This window comes from Pyrenophora tritici-repentis, chromosome 1, assembly GCF_003171515.1.
Source record: "Pyrenophora tritici-repentis strain M4 chromosome 1, whole genome shotgun sequence".
NCBI classification, from domain to species: domain Eukaryota; kingdom Fungi; phylum Ascomycota; class Dothideomycetes; order Pleosporales; family Pleosporaceae; genus Pyrenophora; species Pyrenophora tritici-repentis.
In genome coordinates this window covers 8,054,857-8,071,373 of record NC_089390.1, presented here as the reverse complement: position 1 = coordinate 8,071,373, position 16,517 = coordinate 8,054,857, and the positions used below count along the sequence as shown (strand labels likewise).

Sequence of the window (16,517 nt, the reverse complement as noted above, 5' to 3'; positions counted from 1 at the left end):
AGGTCAGGGACGTAATCAACGCATGCTGATGACACGCGCTTACTAGGCATTCCTCGTTGAAAAGCAATAATTGCAATGCTTTATCCCAGCACGACAGAGTTTAACAAGATTACCCAGACCTTTCGGCCAAGGGAAAGAACTCGTTGGCTCTGTCAGTGTAGCGCGCGTGCGGCCCAGAATATCTAAGGGCATCACAGACCTGTTATTGCCTCAAACTTCCATCAACTTGAGTTGATAGTCTCTCTAAGAAGCCGGCGACCAGCCAAAGCTAGCCTGGCTATTTAGCAGAGTAAGGTCTCGCTCGTTATCGCAATTAAGCAGACAAGTCACCCCACGAACTAAGAACGGCCATGCACCACCACCTGAAAAATCAAGAAAGAGCTCTCAATCTGTCAATCCTTATTTCATCTGAACCTGGTGAGTTTCCCCGTGTTGAGTCAAATTAAGCCGCAGGCTCCACGCCTTTATGAATCACCAAGGAGCCCGAAGGGCATTGGTTTTTATCTAATAAACACATCCCTTCCGAAGTCGGGATTTTCAGCATGTATTAGCTCTAGAATTACCACGGTTATCCAAGTAGTAAGGTATTATCAAATAAACGATAACTGATTTAATGAGCCATTCGCAGTTTCACGGTATAATTGCTTATACTTAGACATGCATGGCTTAATCTTTGAGACAAGCATATGACTACTGGCAGAATCAACCAGGTAACTATCGTTCACCAGCATGCCAAGGCACGCCGGCTAAGCCCCAAAGGAGCGGATGGTACCAGGAAGGGGTCGCCAAAGCGTCCCCAATCACCCGCCTCGAACGCGCACACGGCGCATTTCGCTGCGGGCAACTTATTCAATTGCCCCCACTGAGTTCCCCAAGACGTGGTCCGCAACAGAGCCGGACAGGCGTCGCCGCCCGTGACCAGCCCGCTACATGTACGCCTCAAGAGGAGGAAGCCTTCGCCGACTCACGCAGCACAAGGCGCGGATTAGTCGGGGCAGCCCCAAAGGTCTAGGAGATTTTTGGCATAGCCAGCAATCCACAAACCTGAAATGGCGCCCGCTCATGGAATTGAGCAGGACTTCAGGTGTCGGGCGCAAGTAGACGGCGCAATGCCTGCGGCACCGTCAGCCTACAAGCACCCAACAGTAGCCGAGTCCTGGGCAACGCGCTGACTAGAGTTAACTTTGCCAACCGCTACCTGGGAAACAAGGCGAGCGAGTATGAAACCAAAAAGTTGCAGCAGCCGCCAATCTGCGCTGCGAACAGCACCAGACGAGCGGCTGCCGTAAAAATAACCAAGCAGCAGAGTCTTTACCCTTTTACAGGCAAGAGTAGCCACCAGGCTTTCTACCTAGAGTATGACTACTTTAGGTGTGCTCCTTGTAGTATGTAGGAACGCATGTCGCTCGGCGGTTATGGGTTTGCAGATCCCGGCCGGAAACGACGTCGGAGGTCGGCATTTTTGTATGCAAAATCGCGTAGACATGCGCAGCCCATACAAACAAATGCCAGATTCAACGAGATAGCTCGTTTTCGCACCCACCCCACATTATGCGCCCAAACACGCCGTGTTTAGGCGCAAAAGGATTGTGATGCTTATGCAATTCTTCTGAGCCACTTGAGAGGCGGTACAGCAGGCGACGTTGTTGGCGTAAAAGTACGCTGCGCATGCAGGCGACTAACGACAAGGCTGGGATTGCGCCACGGACAAAGCAACGGGTTTTCTGCGTTAGTTCCGCCATCCCGCTGCGGGACAAATGGAATGGGAACGTGATGGCTCTCTCTCCGTATAGACTGCTTTTGCAGACTACATGGCTGGTTGGGATAGGCGCCAGCTGGACCAAACATTGGGTGGGCATCACATGATGCGGCCGCACCTGCAGCTACCGGTCTGTATAAAACCCAGGGTTTTGCTCTTTATTCCCTCGCCCATCTACCAACAATATTTACCCATCATCACAGCTACACAATCGTACCCTTGTACACTCCAAAATGGCCTGGAATCCGCACAGCAGAAATAATACGGTCGCCCAGAAGTAGTTCGCAGGATCGCTGATTGGAGTGCAAGGAGATATGAGTTGAAGGTCGAACAGCAACCTATTCGAGCGCGCATGTGTGGATTCGGCGATAAAGACCGCAGGCCTATAACGCCGCCGCCATGTATCCGCCTCATCGTCTATGACGGATTACGGGCGAGAGCTGGACTTCAACGACATCGACAGCACCTACTTTGTCCTCATGGTGGACCTCTGGAACCAGAAGGTACCGCCGCTGTCAACCTAGTGCGGCATTCCAGCGCAGCTCCCACAGTCAGCATCAGCAGTAGCACGACCTCGTATCCGCCGCCGCCAGACCGGCAGTACGTAACAACAGCCATTCCGCAGTACGATCCACCGTACAGAATGACGACGCACATGCCGTCATATTCGCATGGCCCCGTAATGGGGTACCCGTACCCGCAGCCTGGACGCCGGCTAGCTATCCGGCGTACGCCCAAACTTACGGCCAACCACCCAGCACCCATAATGCCCCCGCACCCATGAGTTCAAACCACACGCGCAATCTTATCGGCATGAATGCGTCAACGCTTGTCGTCTCAACGACCTCGACGGCAAAGCCGGCTTCTGGTTCGTGCTGCAGGATCTGAGCGTCCGGACAGAGGGCACCTTTCGACTCAAGCTCAGCCTCTTCGACATTGGCAGCGGCACAAACACGGTGGTGCCGAGAGTCAGGGCCCCACACGGTAAAGGTCCTTGCCTTGCACACAGCTTCTCAGAGCAGTTTACAGTCTACTCTGGTCGAAGAGGCTGAGCTTGAGTCGAAAGGTGCCCTCTGTCCGGACGCTCAGATCCTGCAGCACGAACCAGAAGCCGGCTTTGCCGTCGAGGTCGTTGAGACGACAAGCGTTGACGGCATTCATGCCGATAAGATTGCGCGTGTGGTTTGAACTCATGGGTGCGGGGGCATTATGGGTGCCTGGGGTGGTTGGCCGTAAGTTTGGGCGTACGCCGGATAGCTAGCCGGCGGTCCAGGCTGCGGGTACGGGTACCCCATTACGGGGCCATGCGAATATGACGGCATGTGCGTCGTCATTCTGTACGGTGGATCGTACTGCGGAATGGCTGTTGTTACGTACTGCCGGTCTGGCGGCGGCGGATACGAGGTCGTTGTGCTACTGCTGATGCTGACTGTGGGAGCTGCGCTGGAATGCCGCACTAGGTTGACAGCGGCGGTACCTTCCTGGTTCCAGAGGTCCACCATGAGGACAAAGTAGGTGCTGTCGATGTCGTTGAAGTCCAGCTCTCGCCCCGTAATCCGGTCATAGACGATGAGGCGGATACATGGCGGCGGCGTTATAGGCCTGCGGTCTTTATCGCCGAATCCACACATGCGCGCTCGAATAGGTTGCTGTTCGACCTTCAACTCATATCTCCTTGCACTCCCAATCAGGCGATCCTGCGGAACTACTTCTGGGCGACCGGTATTATTTCTGCTGTGCGGATTCCAGGCCATTTTGGAGTGTACAAGGGTACGATTGTGTAGCTGTGATGATGGGTAAATATTGTTGGTAGATGGGCGAGGGAATAAAGAGCAAAACCCTGGGTTTTATACAGACCGGTAGCTGCAGGTGCGGCCGCATCATGTGATGCCCACCCAATGTTTGGTCCAGCTGGCGCCTATCCCAACCAGCCATGTAGTCTGCAAAAGCAGTCTATACGGAGAGAGAGCCATCACGTTCCCATTCCATTTGTCCCGCAGCGGGGATGGCGGGAACTAACGCAGAAAACCCGTTGCTTTGGTCCGTGGCGCAATCCCAGCCTTGTCGTTAGTCGCCTGCATGCGCAGCGTACTTTTTACGCCAACAACGTCGCCTGCTGTACCGCCTCTCAAGTGGGCTCAGAAGAATTGCATAAGCATCACAATCCTTTTGCGCCTAAACACGGCGTGTTTGGGCGCATAATGGTGGCGGTGGTGCGAAAACGAGCTATCTCGTTGAATCTGGCATTTGGTTTGTATGGGGCTGCGCATGTCTACGCGATTTTGCATACAAAAATGCCGACCTCCGACGTCGTTTCCGGCCGGGGATCTGCAAACCCATAACCGCCGAGCGACATGCGTTCCTACATACTACAAGGAGCACACCTAAAGTAGTCATACTCTAGGTGGGCAACTGGGTTGTGTAGAAAGCCTGGTGGCTACTCTTGCCTGTAAAAGGGTAAAGACTCTGCTGCTTGGTTATTTTTACGGGCAGCCGCTCGTCTGGTGCTGTTCGCAGCGCAGATTGGCGGCTGCTGCAACTTTTTGGTTTCATACTCGCTCGCCTTGTTTCCCAGGTAGCGGTTGGCAAAGTTAACTCTAGTCAGCGCGTTGCCCAGGACTCGGCTACTGTTGGGTGCTTGTAGGCTGACGGTGCCGCAGGCATTGCGCCGTCTACTTGCGCCCGACACCTGAAGTCCTGCTCAATTCCATGAGCGGGCGCCATTTCAGGTTTGTGGATTGCTGGCTATGCCAAAAATCTCCTAGACCTTTGGGGGCTGCCCCGCCGACTAATCCGCGCCTTGTGCTGCGTGAGTCGGCGAAGGCTTCCTCCTCTTGAGGCGTACATGTAGCGGGCTGGTCACGGGCGGCGACGCCTGTCCGGCTCTGTTGCGGACCACGTCTTGGGGAACTCAGTGGGGGCAATTGAATAAGTTGCCCGCAGCGAAATGCGCCGTGTGCGCGTTCGAGGCGGGTGATTGGGGACGCTTTGGCGACCCCCTTCCTGGTACCATCCGCTCCTTTGGGGGCTTAGCCGGCGTGCCTTGGCATGCTGGTGAACGATAGTTACCTGGTTGATTCTGCCAGTAGTCATATGCTTGTCTCAAAGATTAAGCCATGCATGTCTAAGTATAAGCAATTATACCGTGAAACTGCGAATGGCTCATTAAATCAGTTATCGTTTATTTGATAATACCTTACTACTTGGATAACCGTGGTAATTCTAGAGCTAATACATGCTGAAAATCCCGACTTCGGAAGGGATGTGTTTATTAGATAAAAAACCAATGCCCTTCGGGGCTCCTTGGTGATTCATAATAACTTTACGGATCGCATAGCCTTGCGCTGGCGACGGTTCATTCAAATTTCTGCCCTATCAACTTTCGATGGTAAGGTATTGGCTTACCATGGTTTCAACGGGTAACGGGGAATTAGGGTTCGATTCCGGAGAGGGAGCCTGAGAAACGGCTACCACATCCAAGGAAGGCAGCAGGCGCGCAAATTACCCAATCCCGATTCGGGGAGGTAGTGACAATAAATACTGATACAGGGCTCTTTTGGGTCTTGTAATTGGAATGAGTACAATTTAAACCTCTTAACGAGGAACAATTGGAGGGCAAGTCTGGTGCCAGCAGCCGCGGTAATTCCAGCTCCAATAGCGTATATTAAAGTTGTTGCAGTTAAAAAGCTCGTAGTTGAAACTTGGTCTGGCTGGCGGGTCCGCCTCACCGCGTGCACTCGTCCGGCCGGGCCTTCCTTCTGAAGAACCTCATGCCCTTTACTGGGCGTGTTGGGGAATCAGGACTTTTACTTTGAAAAAATTAGAGTGTTCAAAGCAGGCCTTTGCTCGAATACGTTAGCATGGAATAATAAAATAGGGCGTGCGTTTCTATTTTGTTGGTTTCTAGAGACGCCGCAATGATTAACAGGAACAGTCGGGGCATCAGTATTCAGTTGTCAGAGGTGAAATTCTTGGATTTACTGAAGACTAACTACTGCGAAAGCATTTGCCAAGGATGTTTTCATTAATCAGTGAACGAAAGTTAGGGGATCGAAGACGATCAGATACCGTCGTAGTCTTAACCGTAAACTATGCCGACTAGGGATCGGGCGATGTTCTTTTTCTGACTCGCTCGGCACCTTACGAGAAATCAAAGTTTTTGGGTTCTGGGGGATTATGGTCGCAAGGCTGAAACTTAAAGAAATTGACGGAAGGTCACCACCAGGCGTGGAGCCTGCGGCTTAATTTGACTCAACACGGGGAAACTCACCAGGTTCAGATGAAATAAGGATTGACAGATTGAGAGCTCTTTCTTGATTTTTCAGGTGGTGGTGCATGGCCGTTCTTAGTTCGTGGGGTGACTTGTCTGCTTAATTGCGATAACGAGCGAGAGTAAAGTTAAGGATAATCTGCGTAACTGCGAGATCTTGAAGCGTTCGTGCTGTCTCGAAGTAAAATTCGATATTTCCAGTCGGGTATGTGGTCGGATTTGCCTCGACAAGGGTGCCATTTACGTGTATATAGGGCGTCGTGGGGTGCACGTAGATGATTTGGTCTGTTCCACGAGCGTTTATCGCTTCAAAAAAAGGTACAAAGGATGGATCGCCTAGGTAGCGACCCTCGAAGTTGGAATAGAGGGCGATGCCAGCCGCCCCAAGCATATCAAGCGCATACGTAGCCTCGGCGACTGCATTTGGTGTGTATGGGAGCGGGACGACAGCGTAGAATGCAGATTGCTCATTGATCAACCGCGCAAGCGCAATGGTGGCGGCCTGGTTTCCCGGATATACGTTGGCGCCAGGTGATGAGAAGGCTAGTACGGCGCGAGATATGCCTTGACTCGCCATGAAGTCGAGATGCCCGGTAACGTTCCATGATGGCGTTGGATTCCCGCCAGTTCTAGGAACAATTGCGCGATACCAGTCTGGTACGCAATGCGCTGTGATATCTGTCAGATACATGATGAGTGGTCGGAGTGAGCACGTGCCGTGAACATCGATGAGTCCGGTGAGGTTGACACTACGTGGCGCGAACGTGCGGGTATTGACATCGGCGTACGTAGAAGCGATACTTTCAAGTGTAGAAGAAAGATCCATGTCTGGAACAGCTCCGAGGTCGACAGAGTCTGAGTGAAGACAATTAAGTTTTGGTAACGTTTTCATAGCTAGATAACTCGTACCAGTTATAGCGCTCTGAATAATTGATTCAATAACATGCGCCGACTCGTGACCTATAGAAGAGCCAATTACGCAAGAAATAAATGCAGTTATGCATACGATTGCGATGAACGATTTGCTATATTTCTCCATCTTGATGCACCATAAGAGAAAAAGTAACAATCAGAGGGAAGGTAAAGAAGTAAAGGGCCTCGTGCCGTAGCTATAGTAATGGACAATTACGCAATTGAAGGAAGCGAAGCACCTGATCTGTCATACCCAATAATGCAGCAAGAAGATGATGTGTAAGCGATGGCACGGCATATCAGCACGAGAACGGATAAAGAGGCATCCCGCGCTAAGCTTGGATCTGAAAGTCTTGCCACGAGATCTGGCAATCTACAAAGCCCGGCCTGTAAGCCCGAACTGACTAGGCTCTGGGCCAGGCCAGTCCATGGGTGAAAACTCCACCGAAACATTGGTAGGTCGTGCGAGACTCCGTTCAGATATGTTCTACGCGTAAGATACATCACCAATACCAACAAGCGGTAGACCACTCTCTAATTCCTATTGCGCTCATGCTAGCCGCAGCGACATTTTTTCTAAAGTCGTGATAGATTACCTGTCTGTGTTTACAGGAATCATCGCATTCCTCTCGCGTAAGCCGTTAGGACCCTACCGCTTTATTATACAGCAACAGCCCTCTTTTGGAAGCTATCCGGACAAGTGCGGCTTTCAATATAACGGCAACAGGAGGGACTAGAATGTAATTCTGCTTCTCGAAGGGCTGTTAAACGCATCAACTCTGCATATTAGGCACTGAGGTGCGACACTATAAGAGCTCTTTTTGGTGCTTTGGCTGGGGCAAGAAATTCCATGCCTATAGGTAGCCCCTCAGTGTGCCAGTTTGCGAAGATGGTACATTGCTAAGTACGACAATGGTTTGCTGCACTTCGCACAAGCTTCCAGGGTTCCGCTATCTAGGATCAACTAGTGGTGGTGGGATAGGTACCAGAACTAGGAAGAAGTAAGAATACACATGCGACTACAACGAGGCCTAGAGCCCAAAAGTAGTAGAGAGAAAGCCGTGTTCTTTTGCAGCATATTTATATTAGGCTAGTGAATGTGTGGGTGGCGTTAGAGGAAAATTTATTCTTATCGGAATCGTTAATCGCAGCGGAGCTATAGTTGCCGGCATACCCGCGACTATTGAAATTTATTCTTTTTTTATGGAGGACGGCTGGGTTAAGAACCGAGAAGCATGGATGGGAACCTGGCGGTCGTTAGTGGTTACTCTTCTCATTACAGTAAATCTCATTATTTCTACTTATTGTTCGAGACGTGCAGATGGCAGTCTTGGTGCGCTCAGACCATGGCTCTCTCAGGCACGATTACCGCGGCGCCAGAACCGTCGCATGTAATTGCGGGCGGGAAGCGGCTTCGAGGGGCGCAATCGTTATAGAGGTGTTGACACAGGCTTAGTTTGGTTTCGCGAAGAAAAGGTAAGAAAGGGGAGCACGAGACTAAGACGTCGCGTGATGGCGGGTCCAATGCTGTCCTGTTCAACCGATTCATGCGGTGCGCGCTTCGGTTGGGGGTTGCAGGATTGTGGCCCTGTCGGATAACACGACTTGCCCTATCCAGTCATTAGCGGCCTCGTATCGAGCCGTCAGTTGCTTGAAGACTTTGACATGGCTGCCCGCGCTGCTAAATGCCGCCGTTTAGATTGACAAGGGCCAGACGAAGAGCGTAAATGAGTGCGCAACCAATTTCTCGCGAGGGGCGTCCCTGGACAGTATGCGCTGCCTGAAGGTCTGAATTATCTGACGAATGACGAGTGATGCCTGCCGCATGGTAATTATCCTATCGCGGTGTGGCGTGCTGGTCGTTTAGTAAAAAGCGCATCGTACCTGTGGGCTAGTTCAACGCAGCACAAGCGGAGCCTGGTTAAACCTTGTTAGTACCTGCGATATGGGGTGTGTGGATGCGGTATATATGATCGAGGCTGCCCTTTCCCTACACTCTAGCTATCCCCTCACTTTCATTACTCAATCGTCTATACGCTCGCTTGCGTTTGCCATTCGTTACTGCCTATTTTGATAATTGTCCGCCACGTAATACGACGACGTGTAATATCTATAATCACCATTCGATCCATCAACAATCACGGCGACAACCACGAAGCATTCAACATGTCTATTAAAGTCTTATCCTTCGCTCTTGTCGTAGCCGCAGCCGCGTCTCCTTTTGACTCGATGCAAAAGTCCACAAGCGACGACCCCTGCGAGCCCTGCCAGCCAAAAGGAGCGTCGAGCTTGACACCACCAGCCGTCGGCACGCAGCTGAATTCACTATACACGGATATTGTCTCTTCTATCCATGGCATCTCTTTCGATAAGAGAAGTGTCCACACCCGCGCCGAAGGCTTCTGCTGCCGCCAAAGCCTGGACTGCGTCAAGGTCCAGAACCTCAATATCCCAATGTGCTATGACAAGTTCACCACAAACTTCCAGTTTCCAGATGGATCTTACGGAACTGTCTCGGCGGGAGAGTACCACTCTGAAGGTGTAGACGTAGACCTTATCAACGGTTCCTACACCAAGGATGGCCAGAAGGCCAACATCTATCCCAACGAATCGGAGAAGCCTAACACTTCGACCATGTCTATTCCCCCACAGTTTACAGGTAGCGGTGTTGGAGGTGCTATTCCTATTACCGAGCTTGGGTCGATTGTCGTATACACGACTACTATTCCTGCAACGACATACACGGCGCCTACTACCGTCGCGCAGACTGTAAAGACAGCAACTATAAGCGGTGTTGAGGTCAAGACTACAGTTCCTGCCACGATTATTAGTCAGGCAACGACCATGGCCGAGCAGACGACTGTTGTAACACAGACAAAGGATGCTGCTTCATCAACTAGCAAAGGAGCAGCTGAACAGGTGTCTGTTGACTCATTGAGGTCGTTTGGAATGTCAATTATGGGAGCTTTGCTATACGCGCTTGTGTAAAGACTTGGATCCCAACCTGTAGGCTTTGTATACACGTGATTGTTTACAATGGATTGGTCGTATTAGTTGACGCCAGGAACATGTTAGGCATTCTGGAATGCATGATACCCACTACAGCCTTTGTTTATTTCTACAAAAGTATCAGAGTACGATATGTGTTGCGTAGCTATTCCTGCACCGTTTTATCTAGAAGCGGCACGGACGCGTCACGCTTGATAGACAATACCACACTTTAGCACATACTGCCTTGTTCATGCTGAAATGTTGCAAGCACTTGCTGTATCCTTTTCACTTCTTCGTCGTCTACGTCTTCTCCGGGCTGTGTGATAGCAGCGGAGTGAAGCCATTCTATGCCAGTCCGTTTGCTGAGCTCTTCGGCATTGGTACTCCGGACCCCACCTCCAGCTATCAGTGATATCCTTGTTCCGAATCTTGTTTGCAAGTGGTGAAGCTTCTTAGCACCTTCAAGCGCCGTACTCTTGCCGCCGCTAGTCAGTATGCTCTTGAACCCACAACAGATGACGGCCTCGACAGCTTGTTCCATGTCTTCTACTTGATCGATTGCACGATGGAATGTACATGGAAGTGGGGAAGCAATGTCTACTAGCTCGCAGTTGCGAGATTTGTCCAGACGATGGGTGTAGTCCAAGATGCCGAAGACGAAGCCGGTGGCCAAAGACGATAGACTCTCCACCTCTTGCTTCATGGACTGAAACTCTTGGTCCGAGTAGTTGAAGTCGCCTCCCCGTGGTCGGATCATGACATTGACTGGTATTGAGGTTTCTTTCCGCACTTGCTGCAAAGCTGAGAGGGAAGGGGTGACGCCACCAGCAGCGTAGTCGGCACATAGTTCAATCCGATGGGCGCCTGATTTTGCGGCGGCAATGGCCGAGTGAGGATTGAAGGCTGCAATTTCAAGCATCATGTACGACACATTGGCCACGCGCTCAGGTCCGAAAGGTGTTTGTGGGATTGTGGATTGGATGATGGCGGGAGACGATCTGCGATGGTCTTCGCAGATCGCACGGGCCGGGGCTAGGGCGGCTAGGAAGTAAAATGACGTCATGTTGGCTGTGGCTGCGCCGCGCTACAGCACGCCAGCACCACGGCCAGGTCGTGTGTAAACCTGCTATTGCTAGACGCGAACCAAAACAAGCGCGGTTTCAGGTCTTGTACTTTGGTATATCCCTCAGCCCTTGTCTTCTATTTTATTCTTTGTGCATTCCTTCTCTTTCCTTCAGTCTGTCGCATCGACGGTACTTGACGCGTCGGCCCCTTTGATCCTAGTCCTTGACATCGCCCTCGCCCTCCGAGCCTCAGCCTCAGCCTCAGCCTCAGCCTCACAACAACACGACCAATATGGTGGATCAAAGCATGTGTCAGCACAATCGGCGGCTGCTGCTGCTGCTGAGTGCGGCACTCGGCCTCGTGGGCGCAGTTGCAGTGCCAGAGCCTACGGTGGCACCTGCCAAAGTCGTGATTCAAGCGCCCGTGGTGACTCCTGCGGCGATCCGGTTCCACGGTCGTCACAGTTACGTGCAAAAGCGAAACATTATCGACGATATCCAGAGCGGTGCGGACAAATATGTAAAGTCGATAGGCAGCGTGCTCGGAACAGACCTGCCCAGCTTCTTCACCGAGGGTAGGACTATAATTGTCCGTGTCACCTGGGTGTCATAAAATACTTGACGCCATGTAATAGGCGTGTCTGGCGACTACAGTGATGTTTGTACACTATTATGTCGAGTATTTTATGACACCCGGGTGGTGTAGTCATAGTCCAAGCTTATGCTAAGTTATTTCCAGGTATCCCCGGCTGGTTCGAAGGTCTGCCTACCGGTAGCCAGGTGCTCTCAAGTCTCGGCATCAACGATGGCGATTTGGCTGCGCAGCCCACCCAAGTGCTCAACATCCCTCCCTACGCGAACTGGACCGACCAGGGCTGGAACGTGCGCTTCCACGGCAATGTGTACAAGTTTCCCAATATCAGCCAAAGCAAGGTCGACGACCTGGCCAATGTATTCCTGATAGATACAAGCGTGGATAAGCTAAACAATTCCGTAGAGCAAGACCAGGCACGCAACCTGACGCGCTCCATCTTCATCGTGCAGCAGTCCAATGTCAATGTCTCCATGTCGCTCGAGCCGGCCCCGTCACAAGGTGGTGACGGTGAACCCGGTGGCGGCAACTCGATCCAGGCTCCTGGCGGCGTCCAGAACCTCACACTGCCCTACGAGACGACCGACCAAGGCGACTTTGATGTCTTCGTCCCTATCCAGTCCAACGGTCTTATCCCCCGGCAACCAGACCAACAATGTTCAGCGACTGAACGTCTACACCAACGGTACCATGACCGGCAATGCCACTGCCTTTCTCTTGCCCACCGAGGGTATTACTGTTGTGTCCGACATTGACGACATCCTGCGCGTAACCAAAATCTACGAGCCCAAGGAGGGTCTCCTCAACTCTTTTGCCCGCCCCCTTTACACCCTGGATGAACATGCCCGACATCTACGCCAACTGGTCGCGCTCCCTCCCAAACAACACATCTTTCCACTACTTGACCACGACGCCAGAACAAGCCACCCGCCTCTACATGGACTTCATCTACAAGACATATCCCGGTGGCTCCTTCGACACGCGCCCGCTCAACTTCTCCGACGTCAAAGCTACCTTGTCTATCCGCATGTACCTCTTAACCAAGATCTTCGAGACCTTCCCCCAGCGCAAGTTTGTCCTTGTCGCCGATACTTCCAACAGCGATGTCATGAAAGACTATCCCCAGCTTGCCCACACCTATCCCAACCAGGTACAATGCATCTTCCTCCGCAACACTTCGGCTACCGACTCCGGCATGTGGTTCCCATACAACACTGAAGGCTTCAAGGGCTTGAATAACAGGAGCTACATGTTCTTCCGTGTGCCAGATGACCTGACTGGCTTGGATATCGCCAATGGTCAATGTTTAAACGAGACTATCCCGCAGAACGTCACCTTTTCGAGGCAAGCTGAGATTCTAGGTATCCATGGCAGTAGTGCTGGTACGCAGCTTAAGAGCGGTGCTACCATTAGCTTCGTCGTTGCCCTTATCGCTGCTGTCGGACTGTTGTTGTAAGACGGGATGAGACGCGGGTTTCTATGATACAAGACTTCCTACGGAGCATGTCTGGATGCATCTTAGGCTAAAGCTATGGTTGTTGTTTTCTTGTACATAATATTGCAGCTTTATGAATCATGGCATTTTGTTACCTATGTGACTCCAGACCGTCAGTGAACTCTCGTGGGTCTAGGTGGATATGTCCCTAATGCAGACCCATGACGAAGTAAGATCGACTAAAATAACGAGCATGTACGGTTTGCATTTATAACCACTAACAAAAGTATATGTCGCAGGGTTTACAAGTGCTTATGCGTCGATCGAAGATCAAGACTAAAGATACGTCGTGGGCTTATAATATCATTTCCATGGTACTGTCACTGTATCGGTATCGTATCCGGGTCAATGTAAAGGGGACGTGCATAGCTTCTGCCTAGCCTAAACAGCACTAGTCGAGGCACCAGCACCGAAAAGTCCGCACGCGACACCTGCATGCGATGGCAATGCTATCATCGCATTCCAAACATTGCGACCTTGCGAATGCTCCATGACAGCCGTGGGTATACGTGATTCACCTATCTAAGAGCATGGGCACTACGTCGTCGCAGGCAGTTCCCGCTTCGAGTCACGACTCAGACGCGTCCGTGGCTCAAAACAGCCTCAGACGCGACCAAGATCAAGTACAGTTCGGCAGAAAGACCAAGTTGAAACGAGTCAAAAAGCCGCAAACGCCTGTCGCAAAGGCAAGAAACATTTACGACATTCCCGGCGATGAACCGCATCCTCCGAGTGGTGCGGCGGTTGAGGCAGGAGAAGCATACAGCGAGCTGCGGTCTAATGTCGACGCCAAGGCCGAAATGACGACTGCAACCAATGCAACCAACGGCTTTATACAACTCCAGGTCGCTGACCAAGTTGCCGTACCGCAAGAAACATCTTCACCCAAGGAAGTGGAGGCTGTGCGAAAACCTGGCCAGTCGTCAAATGAGACGCCTGAACCCGACCCTGATGAGGATACCATATTTCAAACGACTGAAAGTAGCAACGATGAGATTCGTCATCGTCGTCCTGCCAATAAGCACCAGACCGCCAGGAACAAGCAAAGGAAGAAGTTGAAGGCACGATCAAATAATGTGTCTGCAATCGAGCCAGACACACGAAGCATCACACCACAACGTAGGCGCAGTGACAAGTTTGATACGACACCGGCCGAAAGGGCACTATCTACATGCCGTCATCTCAATCAGCCTCCGGTATTGAGGAATAGTGGAGAGTTTACTAAGGATGAAATAGAATTGATTCGTCGAGCTATTGCTGATTACCAGCAGAGAAAAGGCTTGGAGGTATCGGAGCTGGTCGACATTATACATTGGAGCAAACATGACCCAGGCCTCAATCACGCAGACCGCTCGTGGCGAAAGAGCAACTGGTCTGTGCAAGACGAGGAGGATGCACGAGAGAGCGATGAATTCTGGGCAGATATCAGAAACGTCAATTTGACGCGTCCGTTTGACATACAGAGGAACCACATCCGTGCAGTCTATCATTGCTACAAAACCGGGGCTTGGAGCGAGGAAGAAGACGAACAACTACGGATGTTGTACGACGCGCATCCTAAGCAGTGGAAAGTCATCTCGGTAACTATGGGAACGCGCTCCATGCAGGATTGTCACAACCGATGGCGCGACTACGTGAAATGTGGCGAGACCCGGAACAAGTCTCACTGGAGTCAAGAGGAGGAACATGTTCTCATCCGCGCCGTCAACACGGTTGCCCAAAAAGACGAAGACGTGCGCGCAGCGACGGGCAAGCCGGCCAGAGATGGATACACCAACAAAGACATCAACTGGCCACAGGTCAGCCACGAGATGGGCAACATTCGGAGTCGCATTCAGGCTTCGGTCAAGTGGAACCGTATGATGAAGCGTGACAACCCACCTGAAATTCAGGTAGAGTACAAGCCCAGGCAATCGCAGCCACAGTCAGTTGTTACTGCTACTCGGAGAAAACGTGGACGGCCACGAAAGAGTCACGTTACAGAAACCATGGTTGAGAAGTCGGATGGAGAAGAACAGGGAGTAAGGGTTGCTAAGAAGCCTCGCAAATGCAAGTCCCACAAGACACCAAATGCGGAGCCTGGCGCATAGGAGAGGGTAGAAGATGGAGGAGACATAGTAGAGGAAGCTAAGTAGATATCCACATCATCAGCTGATGAATGAAAGCTGTGGTGTCTGCAAATGAAGCCAGCTTAGTCGGCACAAAGCTTGGTTGGCACCCGACAGATGTCGACCCCACTAAGCAAGGATTCGCGTGCGTAGCGCGGTGTGTCTACAGCACCAACAAGTACAAAGTGTGTCTCGTCTCCAGGCCAAGACGCAACGAATATATCGTTTTCATATGCATTCGCACCTCGTGACCTAGGTTCAAGACAGCCATAAGTGGCCAGGTGGGAGGCGCAGTGCGGCGGACGAGAAGAGGATCGGTACAAGAATAGAATTTTAGGGGTCACGAATGGGATCCACACACGACACTACTGCATGCTGCACAGGCTATCGAAATCTCCGGGTATACCCTAGAGCGTGTTTGGAGCGTTGGAGCATCGGATACGAGGCTGCTTGTTGGGCTAGGACAAAGGCCGTTGCCTGTAAGTGGTGTGACGGCTCGTACTTAGTCGTCGTATTGTATTACTGTACTGGGACGTGGACGGGGAGCAGGGTGGTGCGTGTGGTGGCGGAGCTACATCAACGGAGATGCGGGACTCGACCCTACCACGAAAAGCACGTCTTGGACAGAGAGACAAGGTGGCATACAAATTTTCGACTACCGTCTGCGTCCTTGTTTAATGATGTTGAAAGGATGGGGAATTACGGTGCCAGTACTATTTACTGTATGGGTGTGGGTGATTCCCTGCTTACGCCCCCCACATAGCTTGGCTTATGTCATGCGCTCGTCGATAACTGCGCAGCCCATCCCTGGCCTGTGTCCCCTCGGAGGCTTGAACGCTTGAACTATGACCAATGCGCAACGTCCATCATTGCCTCTACTGGCACCCTCCATGACGTTCCTTGCACGCCGCCGCCATCGACACAGCCGGCTGTCCTTTCGAATCCCCGAGGTCTCAGATTCGTCGCAGTTGCAAGTACAACACATAGATACAGCTGCGCAACTGTGCCCGCCCTCCGTTGCTGGTCCGACCTTGACGCGCCGACTTTGCTGAAGCCCATGATTGCCATCCCGCCTGGTTGAGACGAGACGCAAATCGCCATCTTACATCCCGGCCACTTGCCACCACCACACCTATTAGCAACGTACACATAGCGCCCGGTTAGCTAACCCGCCTCCTCACCCGTCTACAGAAGCAAGGGGTCAAGGGTACCATCTTGTGCCTGAACGCAGACGTCATTTGCCCATTTACCCGCTCCTTGCTCACATTAGACGACTTTTGCAATCACGCCCTTTACCTACGTCTTGCCGTCCGTCTCTCACTACTT

The 16,517-nt window shown here is 51.8% G+C and overlaps 6 protein-coding genes across 6 annotated transcripts, besides 1 other annotated feature; 3 read left to right on the top strand and 3 right to left on the bottom strand.

Moving 5' to 3' along the window:
- Window positions 1-2,499: 2,499 nt before the first annotated feature.
- PtrM4_031180 (uncharacterized protein) lies at window positions 2,500-2,920 on the bottom strand (the record flags this gene model as incomplete). Its single annotated transcript, XM_066103942.1, has 2 exons — window positions 2,500-2,752; window positions 2,787-2,920. The coding sequence occupies 2 exons, from the start codon at window positions 2,918-2,920 to the stop codon at window positions 2,500-2,502; spliced, it is 387 nt and encodes a 128-aa protein (XP_065966144.1).
- A 29-nt stretch (window positions 2,921-2,949) lies between these two features.
- Window positions 2,950-3,513, bottom strand: PtrM4_031170 (Velvet multi-domain protein; the record flags this gene model as incomplete). The annotated part of the gene is made up of 1 exon (XM_066103941.1): window positions 2,950-3,513. The coding sequence occupies one exon, from the start codon at window positions 3,511-3,513 to the stop codon at window positions 2,950-2,952; it is 564 nt and encodes a 187-aa protein (XP_065966143.1).
- Window positions 3,514-6,129: 2,616 nt separating this feature from the next.
- Window positions 6,130-6,855: a sequence feature (Protein overlapping with rRNA (PtrM4_031160, KAF7578876.1) was converted to a misc_feature.).
- A 2,252-nt stretch (window positions 6,856-9,107) lies between these two features.
- Window positions 9,108-9,929, top strand: PtrM4_031150 (uncharacterized protein; the record flags this gene model as incomplete). The annotated part of the gene is made up of 1 exon (XM_001942014.1): window positions 9,108-9,929. One exon carries the CDS (start codon window positions 9,108-9,110, stop codon window positions 9,927-9,929), a length of 822 nt encoding a protein of 273 aa, XP_001942049.1.
- A 232-nt stretch (window positions 9,930-10,161) lies between these two features.
- Window positions 10,162-10,995, bottom strand: PtrM4_031140 (CutC, protein involved in copper resistance; the record flags this gene model as incomplete). The annotated part of the gene is made up of 1 exon (XM_001942013.1): window positions 10,162-10,995. One exon carries the CDS (start codon window positions 10,993-10,995, stop codon window positions 10,162-10,164), a length of 834 nt encoding a protein of 277 aa, XP_001942048.1.
- A 673-nt stretch (window positions 10,996-11,668) lies between these two features.
- On the top strand, window positions 11,669-13,044 carry PtrM4_031130 (DUF2183 multi-domain protein; the record flags this gene model as incomplete). The annotated part of the gene is made up of 3 exons (XM_066103940.1): window positions 11,669-11,675; window positions 11,736-12,273; window positions 12,381-13,044. The coding sequence occupies 3 exons, from the start codon at window positions 11,669-11,671 to the stop codon at window positions 13,042-13,044; spliced, it is 1,209 nt and encodes a 402-aa protein (XP_065966142.1).
- A 569-nt stretch (window positions 13,045-13,613) lies between these two features.
- Window positions 13,614-15,173, top strand: PtrM4_031120 (REB1, Myb superfamily protein; the record flags this gene model as incomplete). Its single annotated transcript, XM_001942011.1, has 1 exon — window positions 13,614-15,173. One exon carries the CDS (start codon window positions 13,614-13,616, stop codon window positions 15,171-15,173), a length of 1,560 nt encoding a protein of 519 aa, XP_001942046.1.
- Between the last annotated feature and the right edge of the window lie 1,344 nt (window positions 15,174-16,517).